A 15,007-nucleotide genomic window follows, 5' to 3' on the forward strand; every position below is an offset into this window, starting at 1 on the left:
AAAGAACTGAAATACTGAGCTTTCTTTTTTAAAATTCAGAAGGAGTTCCTGAATTCATCCAGGGCTGACCAACAGCCACAATCGTCCTCAAACTGCAGCTTTTGATGTAGGTTTCAGTCTCCAAGGTCTGAGCTTGGAGGTCTCATAATTTCTTCCCTCTCTCTCTCATTATTTTTACCTTTACACTGGGAAGACTAAGATAAGCTGGTTTTGACCTTGTGTTAATTAGGTGCCTGTTATTGCTATAATCAAGAGAGAAAAAACCCAGAAATGACTGCATGATATTACATCAGTAGTTCTGTTTACACACTACAGGATACACAGGGCACAAGCAACTAAGTTTACAACACTAAATGAAACAGCTAATACAAAAGTGGATGCCAGAAAGCCAAAACAAAAACATTTTTAAAGACTAATAGATTGTTCAAAATATACATTGATTATATTCATTACATGAATTACTTAATTTAAATGCTGTCTGGTTTGACATCAATATCTGATTTTGAAAATAGATTATTTTCATGGAAAAGTCACTATCATTACAGAAAGAGTGAGTGAAATGGTCTGTCTGACATTTTTTCACTTGACCTTGCACTAGGTAGACAGAAGCATACGTTCATATTAAAATCCCTCCATTCAGATGAGCACTGGTTAGGCCACAGCTGAAGTACTTGGTCCAGTTTAGGAAGGGTGTTGAGAAGGGTGTGGATGCCTGGAGGTAGGGGGGTTAATGGAGAACCATAAAAATCATCAGCAGTCTTGAAAAAAATAACCTCTCAGGAAGGATGGCAAAAATTGCATTTGTTTAGCCCAGAGAGGGGAAGATTAACGGAAGACATGATAACAGCACTCAAGTAAGTGATTGACTACAGCAAAGACAAAGGAATAAACTTCATTAAGTCCACTGAGGATGAAACTAGAGGTAATGGACAAAAGAAATTTGGACTAGAAACTCTGCAGGATTTTGGTGCCTGTGTCAAGCTGATGGCGTAACAGCCAGGAACTAGCATTTTAACCATTTTCCTGATGAGGACATAAAACATTCCTGCTCAAAACCAGACCAATACCCAAAAGGCTGTAGCTGGGAGCAATTACCAAAGACGTGTCCTGAAGAAACCTGTACATTCCCTGCTTCAAGGCTATAAAGCAGACTCTACAGGTGGTGTTGTTATATTGTTGTTTATTGTATATTATGTGATATTATCGTTGTTTGTGTGACCCTGTGCCTTTGCCATTATACACAAGACATGGAGAAATCAAAGTTGTTTTCTTGCTTTCTGTCTTTCCACATGATCAGAAATAAATACTGATCTTTTTCCAGGAAGCAAATGATAATTCTTCCAGCCCCCACGACCATGACAGAGCCTCCTGTAACAGTTGCTCCAGCAGTATCCATGGTAAGACTGTACACTTCAACTGATGTTTTGTCCCTTCTGGAGAAAGTTATAGCTGTCCTTGTGAGAAAAGCTGGTACTGATATTCTCAGAGTTCCCAGTAGATAACTGCTGCCTGGCAATATACACAACCTGTTTACTCTTACCTTGGAGCTCTGTTGTCTATTATGTTTTCTCTTTCATATATTTCTGCTTCATCTCTTCATTCTCTTCTCTGATCTTTTCCCAGGCCCAGTGTAGTTCCTATACTTCTCTTGTTTCTGTTTTCACTCCTCACCCATCTTTCTTTCCCAGTTCATGATCTTCTACCCTAAACCTTGAGATAAATTTCTTTTTTCTTTTGTAATGCATTTTGTGTAAGTGTTCACACATCCTCCAAAGAAAAAAAAACATGGTTTGCCTAGATGAGTAGTCCAACTCCCATCAACCTGTCATTGCATAAATACCGCTCCCATATGCATAGAGCAAAACCAAGTCTTAGGCACTGCTCAAACCCTACTCAAGTCCTCCAAACAGAACTCAAGTGCACCTGAATGCATTCATTTAGGGATCAAACTTAAGGTTTAATTCCTGATGTAGAAATAGGCCTTCTACCTGGTGAGGTTTAGCATTTAGATGCTCTTGGGCTTTCCTTCTCAGTAATGTTTTGTGGACGCCCAGGTTGCACTTCCAGCTGAGCCGAGGAAAGCCGAGTGCTACAAGCAGTGTTCAGAAAACCCAGGCTCAGTTTCCTGAACAGCTTCAGAATGATATTCTGCCGAGATACATATAAAGATAGTTTAAAGTAGCTGCCACCTATGCTTATGGCTGGTTTGTAATGATACAGTGTTGGCCAGTTCTCCAAGGATCTACCCAGTTTCCTGCATGTCTGTGACATCCACACTGCAGTACTGTGCTACCATAAATAGTGTGTGAGCTTGCCGGTTTATCGCTTTCCTGGATATATCATCACAAATGAGATAAATGGCTACAACTGCAGAGTAGAGATTACTCCATCCTCCCTGGAATGTCTATGTAGAACAATACGGTTTAATTAGTTTAGATGGAGCTTCTGGAACTTAATCTGCCTCATTCAGATCAGTTTGGGTATTTCTATGCATTTTGCCACACAGACACTCCTTGTTTCCCATTTTCCAACTGATAAAAGAATAATAATAATATGTTCTTATTTTCTAGAGGACTACAAACTGCAACACACAATGGCACCACACTCTAGCATTAACAGAGTTATGCAAGAAACAGATATTTGCAGGTCAAATCTCAACTGCATTTGCAGTTTATATCATTTGGATTTTATAGAATAATAATAATATGGATACAAGCGGCAAAGTTTGCATTTGCAACTGATCTCAGCTTTCTCAATATTTTGGTTTGTCTGGAGCATGTGTTCAGTGCAGAATCAACCCTCTGAAAATACTGCAGAAAGCTGTAATGTAGGACAGAGCAAGGAATGGGATTAATTTTAGATAACTGTTGTTATTTCAGTCCTCCCTCTGCATTTCTGCAGTTTATTTTATTTGCACTACATACAGCTTTTTTTTTTCCCCTCCACATTCTAATTGCACAAATATGAGCTACCTAGAGAAATGCATTGCCAGAAAATCTGCAGGTTCAAGACAGGTATGTTTCTAAGAGCAGAGGAGTTTATCTACAGTATTTTGATAAATCTTAAGAACTGTCTTCCCTGTGGTACTTTCAATTTCATCTCAAGTATTTTGTTAAGACTGAAATTGTGACATGAAACTTCCCCAAAATCAAAAAACAGTGTTGAATTTTTGTCATAGGTTAGTTGCTGGTTGGCTAAAAATTACTAACCCATCCTATGCAAATTATTTAGAAAAACAGCAAGCACTGCAAAAAATCTTAGAGGAAGCATAGATGCTTCCGAATCACTAAAACTTCCATTTGGGATTTACTGTTAGAAGAGGCTTAAGTGAAATTTTAACAGTATTGTTCAAAACCATCAATTCCTTTCTTCCTGTTCAAAATCCCTAAAATCACAAATACAAAATCTATAAATTAAACATTCCAGAATTTTTTAAAAAATAAAGTATTAAAAGCCTGCAGATATTTTGTTCTAAAAGAATTAATTTGATAAAAGTAATACTCCTTCTAGTACATTTAATCCTTAAGGACTCATATGTTAAATCTTTCCTCTATAGTCATAGCAGCAAGATTTTAAGTGGGAATCAAGGTTCTGATGTAATCCAGTGAATGTCTGGAGCTGATAACAGTGTGTAGTAAAGGATGTTAAACAAAGCCATTCGCAAACTTCATTAATTTGAAGCAAACTCAAAAATACACAACCTTCATGTCTTCATCATATTTCTTCAGTATGCTAAAGCAATACAAGGTATGGCATGCCTCACACATACATTCAGATGTGTTTGTGATTGTATCTGCCCACAACTGTTCAACGCTGTGACAGCACTTGGTGAAAGAAAAGCCGCATCCCTAATGGGGGTCCCATGCTGGATTACCGTCACTGCAATGTCATCACAAGTCAGAATTGCTTTTCCACTTCTGAAAATGCTCTTAATGCAGCCTTCTGCATTAAGTTCCTCCTCAGGATTTCCTCCGTTGTGTGTATCTTACAACAGCGAGTGGAAAGACTGTGTGGACCCTGACAAAGTTACACAGGTCATGTTTAAGGTGAACCCCTGTGAGATGTACTTGGATACTACAGGCAGTGCTAAAAACCATAAGGAGAGGGAGAGAGGCCATGTTCTTTGCTGCCTGATGCCAACCAGCTGGAACCCCGTGACTCCCACTGCCTAGGGAGGTGGGAAACCACCTCCTGTTTGCCAAGCTGTTACCTTCCTTTCAGTCATGCCTGTCTTCAGCAGCAAACCAAAAACATACTATACAAATCCTACATGTTGAGATCTTACATTTAAGTTTAACTTTCTACTTCCCCACTGTAGCTCCTGGTCCTGGTTTGCAGGCTGGTGTCACAGGACAGAGAAGACCTGCTATAAAAGAGTGGGAAGAAACATGAAGCATGGGGGAAGACAGCAAGGCAGGAAGGAGAAGCTCCTGGGCCAGAGGGCGTAGCACCCTCCCTGCAGAAAGCAAAAGAACCTGAAAACAGAAGACAGAGGAAGACATTAGGGAAGGGAGACCAAAAATGCAAAGCCCTGTAGCTGGAAAGGGAGACAGGGACAGGGCTGCTCCAGTGTGGCCTGGGAATGGACAGCAGCAACTGGGGCAACGTGGGACTTGGGCTCTGCAGAGGAAACGCAGACTGGGTGGGTTGGATGCACCCGGCAGCAAGAGCTGAGGAGAGGAAGGAAAGGGAGGGAGCTGCTGCAATTTCTCCAGCAGAGGAAGGGGAAAAGGCAGGAAATGCAGCTTTGGTGCCAGCACTTCCCCAGTGCTCCTCCTGCTTTCCCAGGCATGTGGCTAACATGACCTAACACCTAGCACTAGCAGAGAGCTGCTGGGAATTACTAATTCCCAAAGCAAACAGCACTGTTTCCACAAATCCTGTTCAAAGCACCCAGCAAACAGCTCTTGCATAGGGAGCCACCACACAGAGAAATACTGAAAAAGCAGCTGCCAGAGGAACGGCCTCAGCTAACATGGCTGTGGGTTGTTGAGGGCTCCCCCTCAACAAAAACAGTAACGAGAACGGTTGGATGAGTGCCCTCGTGTTTTACTGAGTATCTGAAATAACCCAAGCACAGCATGCTTTGCCTCTCTGCATGTGTGGACATCGAAATCTGGGCACTTACCAGCCAGCTTCATGGTTTCTTTTATTGACTCAGAAGAAATGCAAACTCCCTATCAAGGGTTTTTAATCACAAGCTTTCTCAGGGCACTTTCTGCTTCTATGTGAAGCATGGTGGATATCTTTATTACTGTGTACTACAGAGGGATGAGCACATTGTTTGCACTCCATAAAATAATAAATGTGCTCAGCATGCTCATCAGCACTCCAGCCTGCCTTGGACAAAGGCTCCAAGCTCCACAGTTCCTTTTATTTAAACCTGTTAAACCTATTTAATAGGTTTTAATTAAACCCTTTAAAGCTATTTAAACCACCAGATTGTCACCTTTTGATGGTGATATATTTCTCTGTCCATGTGTAAGCTAAAAGTAGGAGTTATTAAGGGTTATTTTATAGTATGAAAAACAAACCACCACCCCCTTTGTGTTAGTCATGTTAAATCAATTTGAAAATGTCTTTAATGGGTGAAGTTTTATATAGACAGAACTTTTTACATATTGTGCATTTCTGAGTAGAACAAGAAAAAGAAAGAAAGGAGAGCCCCTTCCCCTGCAACAGGGAAGAACAGGACCGTTGGTGTAAGTCACCCCCACCCAAAGGCGGAGAGAAAACTACATCCTTCTCCGGGTAATGCTTACAGTGCTTCTTCCTTACCATGCTATTTGCAAGCCTATTTTTGTTTCCCAGGAAAGAGTGTGTTTGGGTAGGGCTGATATAAAACAGCCAGAGGGGAAGCTGAGCCCAGGTAAGTCGGTAGCTCTCCTCTGCAACATGCTGCAGCAGTTAGTAAAATCATAGTTGTTCTGCTCAACGTTTGTGATCCAGATGCATCTCCAGCAATATGACTAATTGTATAATTCAGGAAGGGGTCACTGCAGTGCCTGCTATGATGTATTTATTTTTAGCACATCCGGGATCAGCCTAGACACCCATTTCAGCCACACCCAGCCATGCCACTCTATTCCTGAGAAAGCTCTGAAAGCCTCTGGAGCATCAAAAACCTGTTCCTGTCAGAAAACTTCCGTGGAAACACTGTAAATTGCTTCTATAATTAATGTAATCCCATGCTCAATTGGGTCCCTCTTCATCTTCTCCACATTGCCTAGAACAAAGGTTAAATGGTACAGAATATCCCGAAGGGAAAGACCAAAATGGGCTTTGCAAGAAGTGGAGTACAATCTCACTGAAGTTATATTATATGCAAAGATGAAAGATATACTTTGAAAATATCCGATTTCTGTAACTGGCACATACAGCTGACGAAGACCGCCTTGTCTGGGAGTATCTTGCCAAGCTGATTGAATACTCATGCTACTTTGAATTTCTACCAGTCTGATGCAACTGCTAAATTCAGATGCAAAACTGAAATGCTTTTCTCACGTGTTTTACGTTCCAAAGTATTCCTATTAAAAACCGAAAGTTGTTAATAGGAGAGCACTTGAAGCAGAGGGTCACCACTGAGGACCTACACTATCAAAGAGCAGTGGGAACTGCTGCAATAGCCACGCCAGCACTGATAATCAGCTTCCTAGGGGAGCAGAAAGTGCACCATGTTGAGGATGCTCAGGCTTGTCAAAATCCCAGCTCCCAGCCAGTGCACTGGGAAGTCATGGTGAGCTGGGAGCTGATCATCTCATGTTGGTGAACAGCTATAGACATCACTTGTACTTTTGTTGGCAATTACTGTAATTTTATTCCCCTTGACAACTGCAATTATTGTGAATGAGTTGTTCCATTCCTACTCAAACCCTTCTACTCTTCTTCTCCCTTGGCCATTTCTTCCATAAATGACCAATCCCCATTTTCCACCTGAAAACTGTTTTCTGCCAGTTCTTGGAAATGCAAGGTGAAAGCGATTAGGGAGGAAGCAGACAGTGCACTACAAGAAAGTATCACCAAGCCAGTAAGATAAATTGTGCACTAGTTCACCTAAATTCAACAGCATTAAGACACACTAGCCACATGACTCCATTAGCATGGGAAATGGCATGCAAAGGGAAATAATAGATTCCTCTGAAGCCATTTGAACTAGACACGATAAAATGTGCAGAGAACTGACAAACAGTCCTTGCACCAGGAGGTTTTTGCCTCTAACACCTGTGCTGTGTCCTTCCCTTGCTCTCATTCCCACATCCTGGGGATTGGGTTATTTGTCATAGATCTCTTCTTCTTGTTACATATTGGAAACTATTCTAGCAAGTTGCTGCCAGTGAAGACCAACAGTTTGGGAAATATGTTTGCTGCCTTCTGAACCACAGAAAATATATTAATACACTACTGTTATAAGAAAAAAAAAAAAAAAAAACAAAACAACTTCCTAAAGAGAACCTAAAGCTGCTCTGCTTTAATAGCTTGTCTGGGCAGCCAGCTTTTGGTGTTCGCTACATTTTCCAAGACATATGTGTTTTGTGGAAAAGCACAGTTAAATTCCATAGGATGTTCAGAAAGCTCCATAATTCAAAGAATTCAGTAGTTTTCAGAAAGAGGTTTTAACAGGTCTGTGCAGAAATTAGTAACTGCAATCAAATTGCATGCTGTCCCCAATTATTTCTTTCGACATGCCACAGACTTCTGCCTTTATGACCATCTGTAGGAGTCAAGGGGAAATAAAGTTCGGACAACTTGGTAGAAGTTTCAGAGAATCTGTAATTCCTGGGGGAAAAAAAAAAAAAAAAGTGCCTGGATTTTGGTTTTGGGGGACTTTGAATGGCAGTGGAAGCATTAGCCATTAGTCATGTATCATGTCCAAAGTCGCCCCTCTCTATGAGACATGACATGGGGCATTTCGGGGTGAAAACATTTGAATATCTCATTTCTTGCTAGAGCAATCCTCAACTTTTTTGCTATTTCACCCAACAATGTTTGGTGATATTTTTGCTTCCACAGCCTTTGAATGAGTTTGCAAACACTGATATTTACATCATCTATATTTCTGTGATATACAACCCATGCTGAGATGGGGAAGGGTAATTCATCTGTCAAAGAAAGATGATTTCAGACTGTCCTCACACTGGGATAGATAACACCACGCACATTAACATTTAGAAGGTTATCAACACTGTATTTCAAACTAAAAGCCTAGACTCAATGTTTAGCATGCGAAGAAGTAGGAAAACTAGTAAAAAATGAAGGAATATATGGAGCTCTGATCACTTCGAATAATCACCATGCAATGAAACATGCCTCAACAAATAAGTAAGGTATTTTACACAGGAAAATAATGCAAATCCTTGGCCAGGAAGGTTAGTAAATCTCCAGGCACTGTTTTCCTCAGACTAACTAAAATCCAAAACTTTTGCCATTCTGATCAGCTGTGGCTTCAACAGCCGAACCTGTCAAGCCCAAATACAACATTAATCTCCTGCTAAAGACTGTGAAAGAAGAAATCTGCAGGAAGCATAAACATCTCATTAATATAATCAGGGATTTAATTGATTTAACCCAAAAGTTTTGATTACATTGACACTCTTCAAACCAAGTACCACACTGAGAAATCACACATTAAGACAAACTGAATGTACTTTTTAGAGAGATTACATATCTTGTAGAAATCTTCAGACAGCAAGGCTGGTGTAGTGCTCCCATCCCAGCAAAATGCAGAATTTCATTAGAGTGATAAGACAAGGCAGAAAGGTTACAGCGGATAAATATGATGCAAAACTATGTGCCACTTGCTCTGTGGTTTCAGCAACCTGAGATGCGTTGCTATCTACAATATGCAGCTAACACCTAGAAGCATGTAAGTGCCATTGGAAAAAGAGATTAAAAATTGTTGTAAAAATACTCTGTTGGTAAATAGGCCAGGATTTTCACCTGTACCAAAGTCAGGCAAGCATCTACTTTCCACATAAAAGCAGTCAGAAAATCGTTGCCCTGCTATTAGTTTGAAACGTAACCTTTGGAGTATTAGCTAGTTAGTCTGGCCTGAAAGAGGTCATCGTCTAGCCTGGCTGCAGAGAAAAAAAAAATTATTTGGAATTAATTTGGACCCCTCCAGACCTGCCTCTAGTACATGTGCAGGTGTCATCGGAGGGCTTCCTACCCCCTTTCTACCTCACCTGCAACGGGACAATACCCCAGAAGATCACACCTGCTGAATTTTGTTCCCTTAGAGCCATTGTATCAGCAAGTGATCATCAGAGCGAAGCTTTCTCACAAGCGGAGGTAGATTCAGAAGGCACAGCATAGAGATAGCATCATACTAAATTGTGTCAAATCACTTTTCCTATTGCAGGTAGGTCTGGCTGATACAGCATGCCACTGTTAGGGCATCCAAGGATCCACTTTCACAAGATGAATGTCAAGGTATTGCTACCTGATAGCTCTGGTTCTGGGACAATGACAGTGGCTTGCATGGCAGGACAGTGTGACTCAGGGTTTCGACTTTTCTGTTTAAATCTGGGACGCCTATTTTTAGAGTGCTAGCTGAAACCAAAAGTAAATGTTTGTCTTCTAGGGGAGCCAGGTCTTTAATTCTTGTATTTGGAAATAACAGCTGCTACACACACAAATCCAGCATTGTGTCTCTGTTTACAGAATTGCAAAATAAAGCCATTAAAGGGTCTTTCTTCAGTTGTCTCACTAAAAAATACAAACAAACACCCTGCCCTCCACTTCAAGAGGAACACAAGTAATGAGGATGTCTTTCTCATGTGATTTTACTGTGGGGCCTTACTCATCTTTAGACTGTGAAGTTAGCCTGGCTACCGAAAGATACTAGTTAAAAATACTCCCTTCCCTAGGTTAAGAGTTTCTTAAAGATTATTTTTAATTTGTGTTTTTGCAGATTGTTCACACAGGACTTAAATGTATAAACAATTGGAGACCAAATTCAAGGTCGTTTCCTATTTAGAAAAAACCAACAAAACCAAACCAAAACATAAGTCTCAGCAGATCTTGTATCCTAATTTATAAAGGAGTAAAGATTAATAAGAACTCTAGGGTTTAATCCAGATAAAAGAAACAGTTAAATAAAAGAGAAAATATTCTGGTAAATTTTCAGAAGAGACAACCGTTTGTTGGGCATGTTATATGACATTATATATTCCCAGGTTTGGAGCCAAATGCTGCAGGCAGCTTGCCCTTCAAAATCAGTTTCCATTTACTTTGGCTGCAAATCATAATCTCCTTATCAAGCAGGTATCGAGCCATCTGCTTCTACCCTCAGTAAATGCAGCAAAATTGCATTTGGGTTTGGGGCTAGAACAAGCAGTTTTCTTCTGCCCACTAATAAATACACCTTTAAAATCCATTGTGCAAAACTGTCCCAATATGAGAAAGCTCTAATGAATGAAAGGAATGGGGCAGCAGGGAAGGAAAAAAAAAAAAAAGGAAATTAAAAAAAAATCTGTACAGGAAAAAAACCTCAGTAAAATGCTATGATAAGCTCTAGCACTACAATTTGATTTTTGAGAAAGCTAGTCTTGCAAACTGCTAGGAACAGTGGAAACACCCAACCCCCTTTTTTTTTTTTTTCACAACAGGCAAACTCTCAAGACATTAAAAGCTTGGGTTCAAGCAAGCTAGCAGTGTGAAAAAGCAGCTGGTAATCTAAAGCCTATGCACATTATTCAAATTTTCAGAGATGAGACAATGATCTGACTGTGACAGTTTGTGCCTTGCTTGTCTCTCCCAGAGCACAGCCATGAATAATAACCCAGAATGAAGGGAGACCATGCTCAAAAGCTTTAACTGCTCAAAATGGTTTAGTTAGCACTTAATTTTAAAAATTATTTTTTTGAAAGACTTGAAGGCTTGTGAGCTGAGAGCACAGAAGATGGAAAAAGAAAAGGCTATCCATCTCCTCTAGTTAACATTGATAAGAGCAGAATTCAGTCAGTGGCAAATGTATGTAATCACTACAGGAGCCCTGGTTCAGTGGAACATTTCTCAAGCTATCAGCCTGGGAGCTGGGATTAATCGGCTGTGTTGTAGGGTTGTGATGATGTCTCAGGCTCCACAGCATCCCCCTAATGGGGAATGGGGTTGGGAAGGACGTAACTTAGGGCTGATGCAACAGCTCCAAATTGCTTCAGTGGCCTTTGGACCAGGTTCTCAATGCCAAGATCTGTTCCTACCTTTCCAAAATGAAAAGCACCCTTGTTTTTTTGTAGTGCCATCAATTTGGACAAGAGCACTCTTGGAGAAAGGTACTGCTAGCTGTCAACAGGGGTCACTAATCAGATGTTAATAAACCCACCCACTGTACATCTACAACGCGAGGCAGTACGTTCCAGCTCCTACATCTGAGCGCATAACCTGAATGCATCCAGACTGATGCTAAGAGAAGCACAACCTCACTCTTTTCTCCTATCATTTCTGAAAGAAAGAAACCTGGGTGCCTGAGTGGGAAGGAAGCTGCAGTGTGCTACAAGATGTAGCTATGCTATGTAGCCATAGCCATGCTGTGTTACAAGGCCAAGGCACAGGAAGATGTAACCTCTAAGCACTTACATTATAAGCACATGCCAATTCCTATCCCCTCATATTTTAGAAAAACTAACTTAATCTGTACACATTTTAAAAGTAACTCCATCTTGACACAGACTCAAAAGCATTTATATTTGATTACTGTCATTTGGCAATATATTCCTTGACCCATTCCAGTGCTGTCTGTTATTTAAAGCTGGAAATGCTATGAACAAACCCAGAAAGCATCTCTATTTGAGGTACGCTTTGGAGCAGGTAATAATAAAGGGCAATATGCCAGGAGGACTGAACACCTTGAGAGGAATATAAAGGAACTCCTGCTTTAAGCATGTCATTTAGCTCTCAAAGGGTTGAGAAAAACCTTGAGAGGAGGGACAAGTTGTCAAGAGGCTATTGGCCTCCACATCTGTACGTAACTGAGCCTCTAGTAAATTGACAGAGGGTAGATCCCACCAAAACATTAGTGACTTCTGAGGATGCAAGATCCCAAGATGAATTAGAAAATTACTAAGAAAGCACCACCAGCACACAGGCTGAAGGCATGAAATGTGGAAGATCCACAGGAGATTTGGTATGTTCTTTACTAACCACAATGGAAACACCCTTGTCCACTTCTGCATGATTTAGAAAAAATAAAAAGACAAGCATCTTGTGTGTATTATGTGAAGAGGCTGCAAGCCCCCATGTTACTTGTCTCAGTAAGCTTTGAAGACAAACTACCTCAAAACCTGGGGGACTGAGCATTAAAACACTGGGGGGTGATTTGACCTTCTGAAATTTTGCTGAGCATAATTTTAAATTACTAAAAGTGTTTCTAAGCTACTGGAGAGATGTGTTGCTGCTGTCTCCAATGTTCAGAAAAGGGAGACTGAGCATGAGGGAGACTGCTGTCAGACTCCTTACCATCCATTCCTCTCTTCAGATTATAAGATACTGTTGTTGCAGCCCGGATGTCCAGGCCACTTTAGAGATCACAAACAGTGGAAAGCCAAAGACTTTGGTCCAGTCTCATATAACAGACAATAAAACTGCTTCTGCCTTAACAGGTCGATGCATGGGGTAGCCTGGAGGAAGCTTGACCAGATTACATACTTTTACTTTCACGAGGTAAACAGAGACATACTCCAAATTTCCCAACACGTATTCTTAATTTTCTAATGTGAATTTACCAACAGAATTTCACTACCATGTCTACCTTGCAATAAAGCATTAAAAAAACCCCACTTTTACAGAACCAAAATTGTTCAGAGCAAATATATCCTACATAAAATTTGCTTATTCACTGTCATCAGTTCTGCCCTGTTCATATCACGCAGAGGAGGGAAAATCCTTTTTAAAGAAAGGATTGTATAAAATTGACAGAATTCCTCCCACCTTTGCATGTTGCTTTCTGATAAGCTTTATGGACTGTTGTGCTAAATATGCTCTTTTTGATCCAACTCCACTTTGCTTTTCAGAAGTTGTGAAATTAAATGTTTAACAATGACAGGAAGGCTATTTTTACTAGAAGTAGCAGACAGAGAATAAATAGTACCTCAGCACAGACTTTCGGGGCTTGTACTTACTTAACATAGTTTTAAAAGCAGTTCTTTCTGTGGCACAATTTTATTTTTAATCTCCTTTATTGATTTTTTTTTTTTCTAACAGCAGTGGGCCCAAGCAATAGAACAAGCTACACCACAAGAGACATTTTTAGATTTTAACCCATAATCTGAGCAAAAGTTGATTAACTTTTTTTAGACCAGTTAATCTAGCTTTATCAATTTTTAAACTTCTGATTCATAAAATCCCTTATAGGCATTTGTGGAAGATTTGGTTATAAGTATTCACACCAGAGGGCCAGCAAATGAAATGACAGATAAAAAGCAGATTTGACTTCAAATGTATCTTTTTACAAACGTGATGATAGATTCTGGCCCTTATTACAGTTTCTCTCACCCTTTCAGATTTTACTAGTTAATTCCACTTTAAAAGCAGGATCTTTCAAGCTGAAGAATAATGAAAACAGCAGTTCAATGACTATACGAACGCCACAAAGCTTGATTAAATCTGTGCATTTGAGAATAATTTTTAAAAGATATTGCAGTCTAACTAATATCACCCCTAGGCTTGAATCCCTCATTATTTGACACTCAATAAATGCTGTAAGCCCCTATATCTCTGGGAGCAAAACTAAGACAATTTCTGAGAGATACCCTCGGCCAAACTTACTGCTGGTATAGTGCCAGGGAAATCCATCAGGATAGATTTGGTTTGCAAAGGCATTATTTGCAGAATCTGACAGACATTTCAATTCCCTCCCCTTAAAGCCCTCTCTAAAAAAGATGCTTTATTTCAAAGAAGAAAAACAGAACAGAAAACCTTTGTAAATATACCTCTGCTTTTAACTTTCAGATTGAGGAGCTTCATGACACCTAGAAAGAGAGCTGTCACAAAAATACAATGGCAGGAAAGTTTTTCACAGAACACATATAACTCAACTACCAGTTACTACCTTCTTCTCCTCCAACACACAGTCTTTCAATCACTAAACTGAAAAAAAAAAAAAAATCATCCAGCTACTGACAGCTAAGCTTTTGCTCACAAAACACCCCACAGATGTGACAAGTCTATCCAAAAAAGCCAAAGAACTTACCTCCTACAGTGCAAACACAGAGTACAGCTAGGAAAAAGAAGGCAATCCCCAGGATCTTCATGCTTGATGGTGGTGGTGCTGTCAGCTCTCCCTTACACAGCTGGGCAGGGAGTGCTCTCTCACTCTGAGGCAGGCCTTAATTACTCCATGGAAAAAGGTGTGTAGAGACTGTGCCTAGTCACTGCCCATTCCTGCTTATTTTGGGGACTTTGATAAAGAACAGGAGGAAACACAACATACTCCCTCTGGGAGTTCAGTACGGAGATTTATTGTTTCAGTCCTTACAGGAACTCCTTTTCTTTGGCAGTGAACTGTGTTTTTGTTAGTACATTATTTTGTTCTTCTTCGGCCATGAGGTCAGGATGGTTTTTGAACAGAGGCAAATCTTTCTTTAGAATATGCTATACATCACCAACTTTCATACTGTAGCTGGGGATACTTTTAAAGGGGACATTTATGAGCAGTGAGGAGCCTGGGTAGTGGGGGATAATGCAGGCAGGAACAGAGGAGCAAAACAAGCAACAGGAGCCCTCACCTGGCTCTTCTTTGTGTTGGGTAAAGTGGCCTTGGTGAAAATCACAGCTGCTTCACATTAAAGACAGAGAAAGCCTCCCTGAGAGCTGCCATCTTGCAACTGAGAGGATGCAAGATACCACCAGCACAGCATCAGGAAGCCACTCCAGAAAGGCACCCCAGCAGAGAGAGGCTCTGGGCTATGCAGAGTTAGCACTGGGGGTTGTAGTTTTTTTCTTTAAACAAAAACTGGGTGGGTTGTTTTTTTTTTTTTCAAATTTAAAAGTTGCAACTAACCTTGAATGT

The 15,007-nt window shown here is 40.4% G+C and overlaps 1 protein-coding gene across 2 annotated transcripts in view; it reads right to left on the bottom strand.

The window, feature by feature from the left end:
* Positions 1-14,347, bottom strand: part of EMCN (endomucin) — a 56,940-nt gene extending 42,593 nt beyond the window's left edge. For both annotated transcript variants that reach the window (XM_074866823.1, XM_074866822.1), the window contains exon 1: positions 14,189-14,347. In XM_074866823.1, coding sequence (XP_074722924.1) covers positions 14,189-14,249 — 61 coding nt within the window. In that variant the 5' untranslated portion in view covers positions 14,250-14,347. The remainder of the gene's footprint in view (positions 1-14,188) is intronic.
* Between the last annotated feature and the right edge of the window lie 660 nt (positions 14,348-15,007).

Source organism: Strix uralensis, chromosome 4, assembly GCF_047716275.1.
Source record: "Strix uralensis isolate ZFMK-TIS-50842 chromosome 4, bStrUra1, whole genome shotgun sequence".
NCBI lineage: Eukaryota > Metazoa > Chordata > Aves > Strigiformes > Strigidae > Strix > Strix uralensis.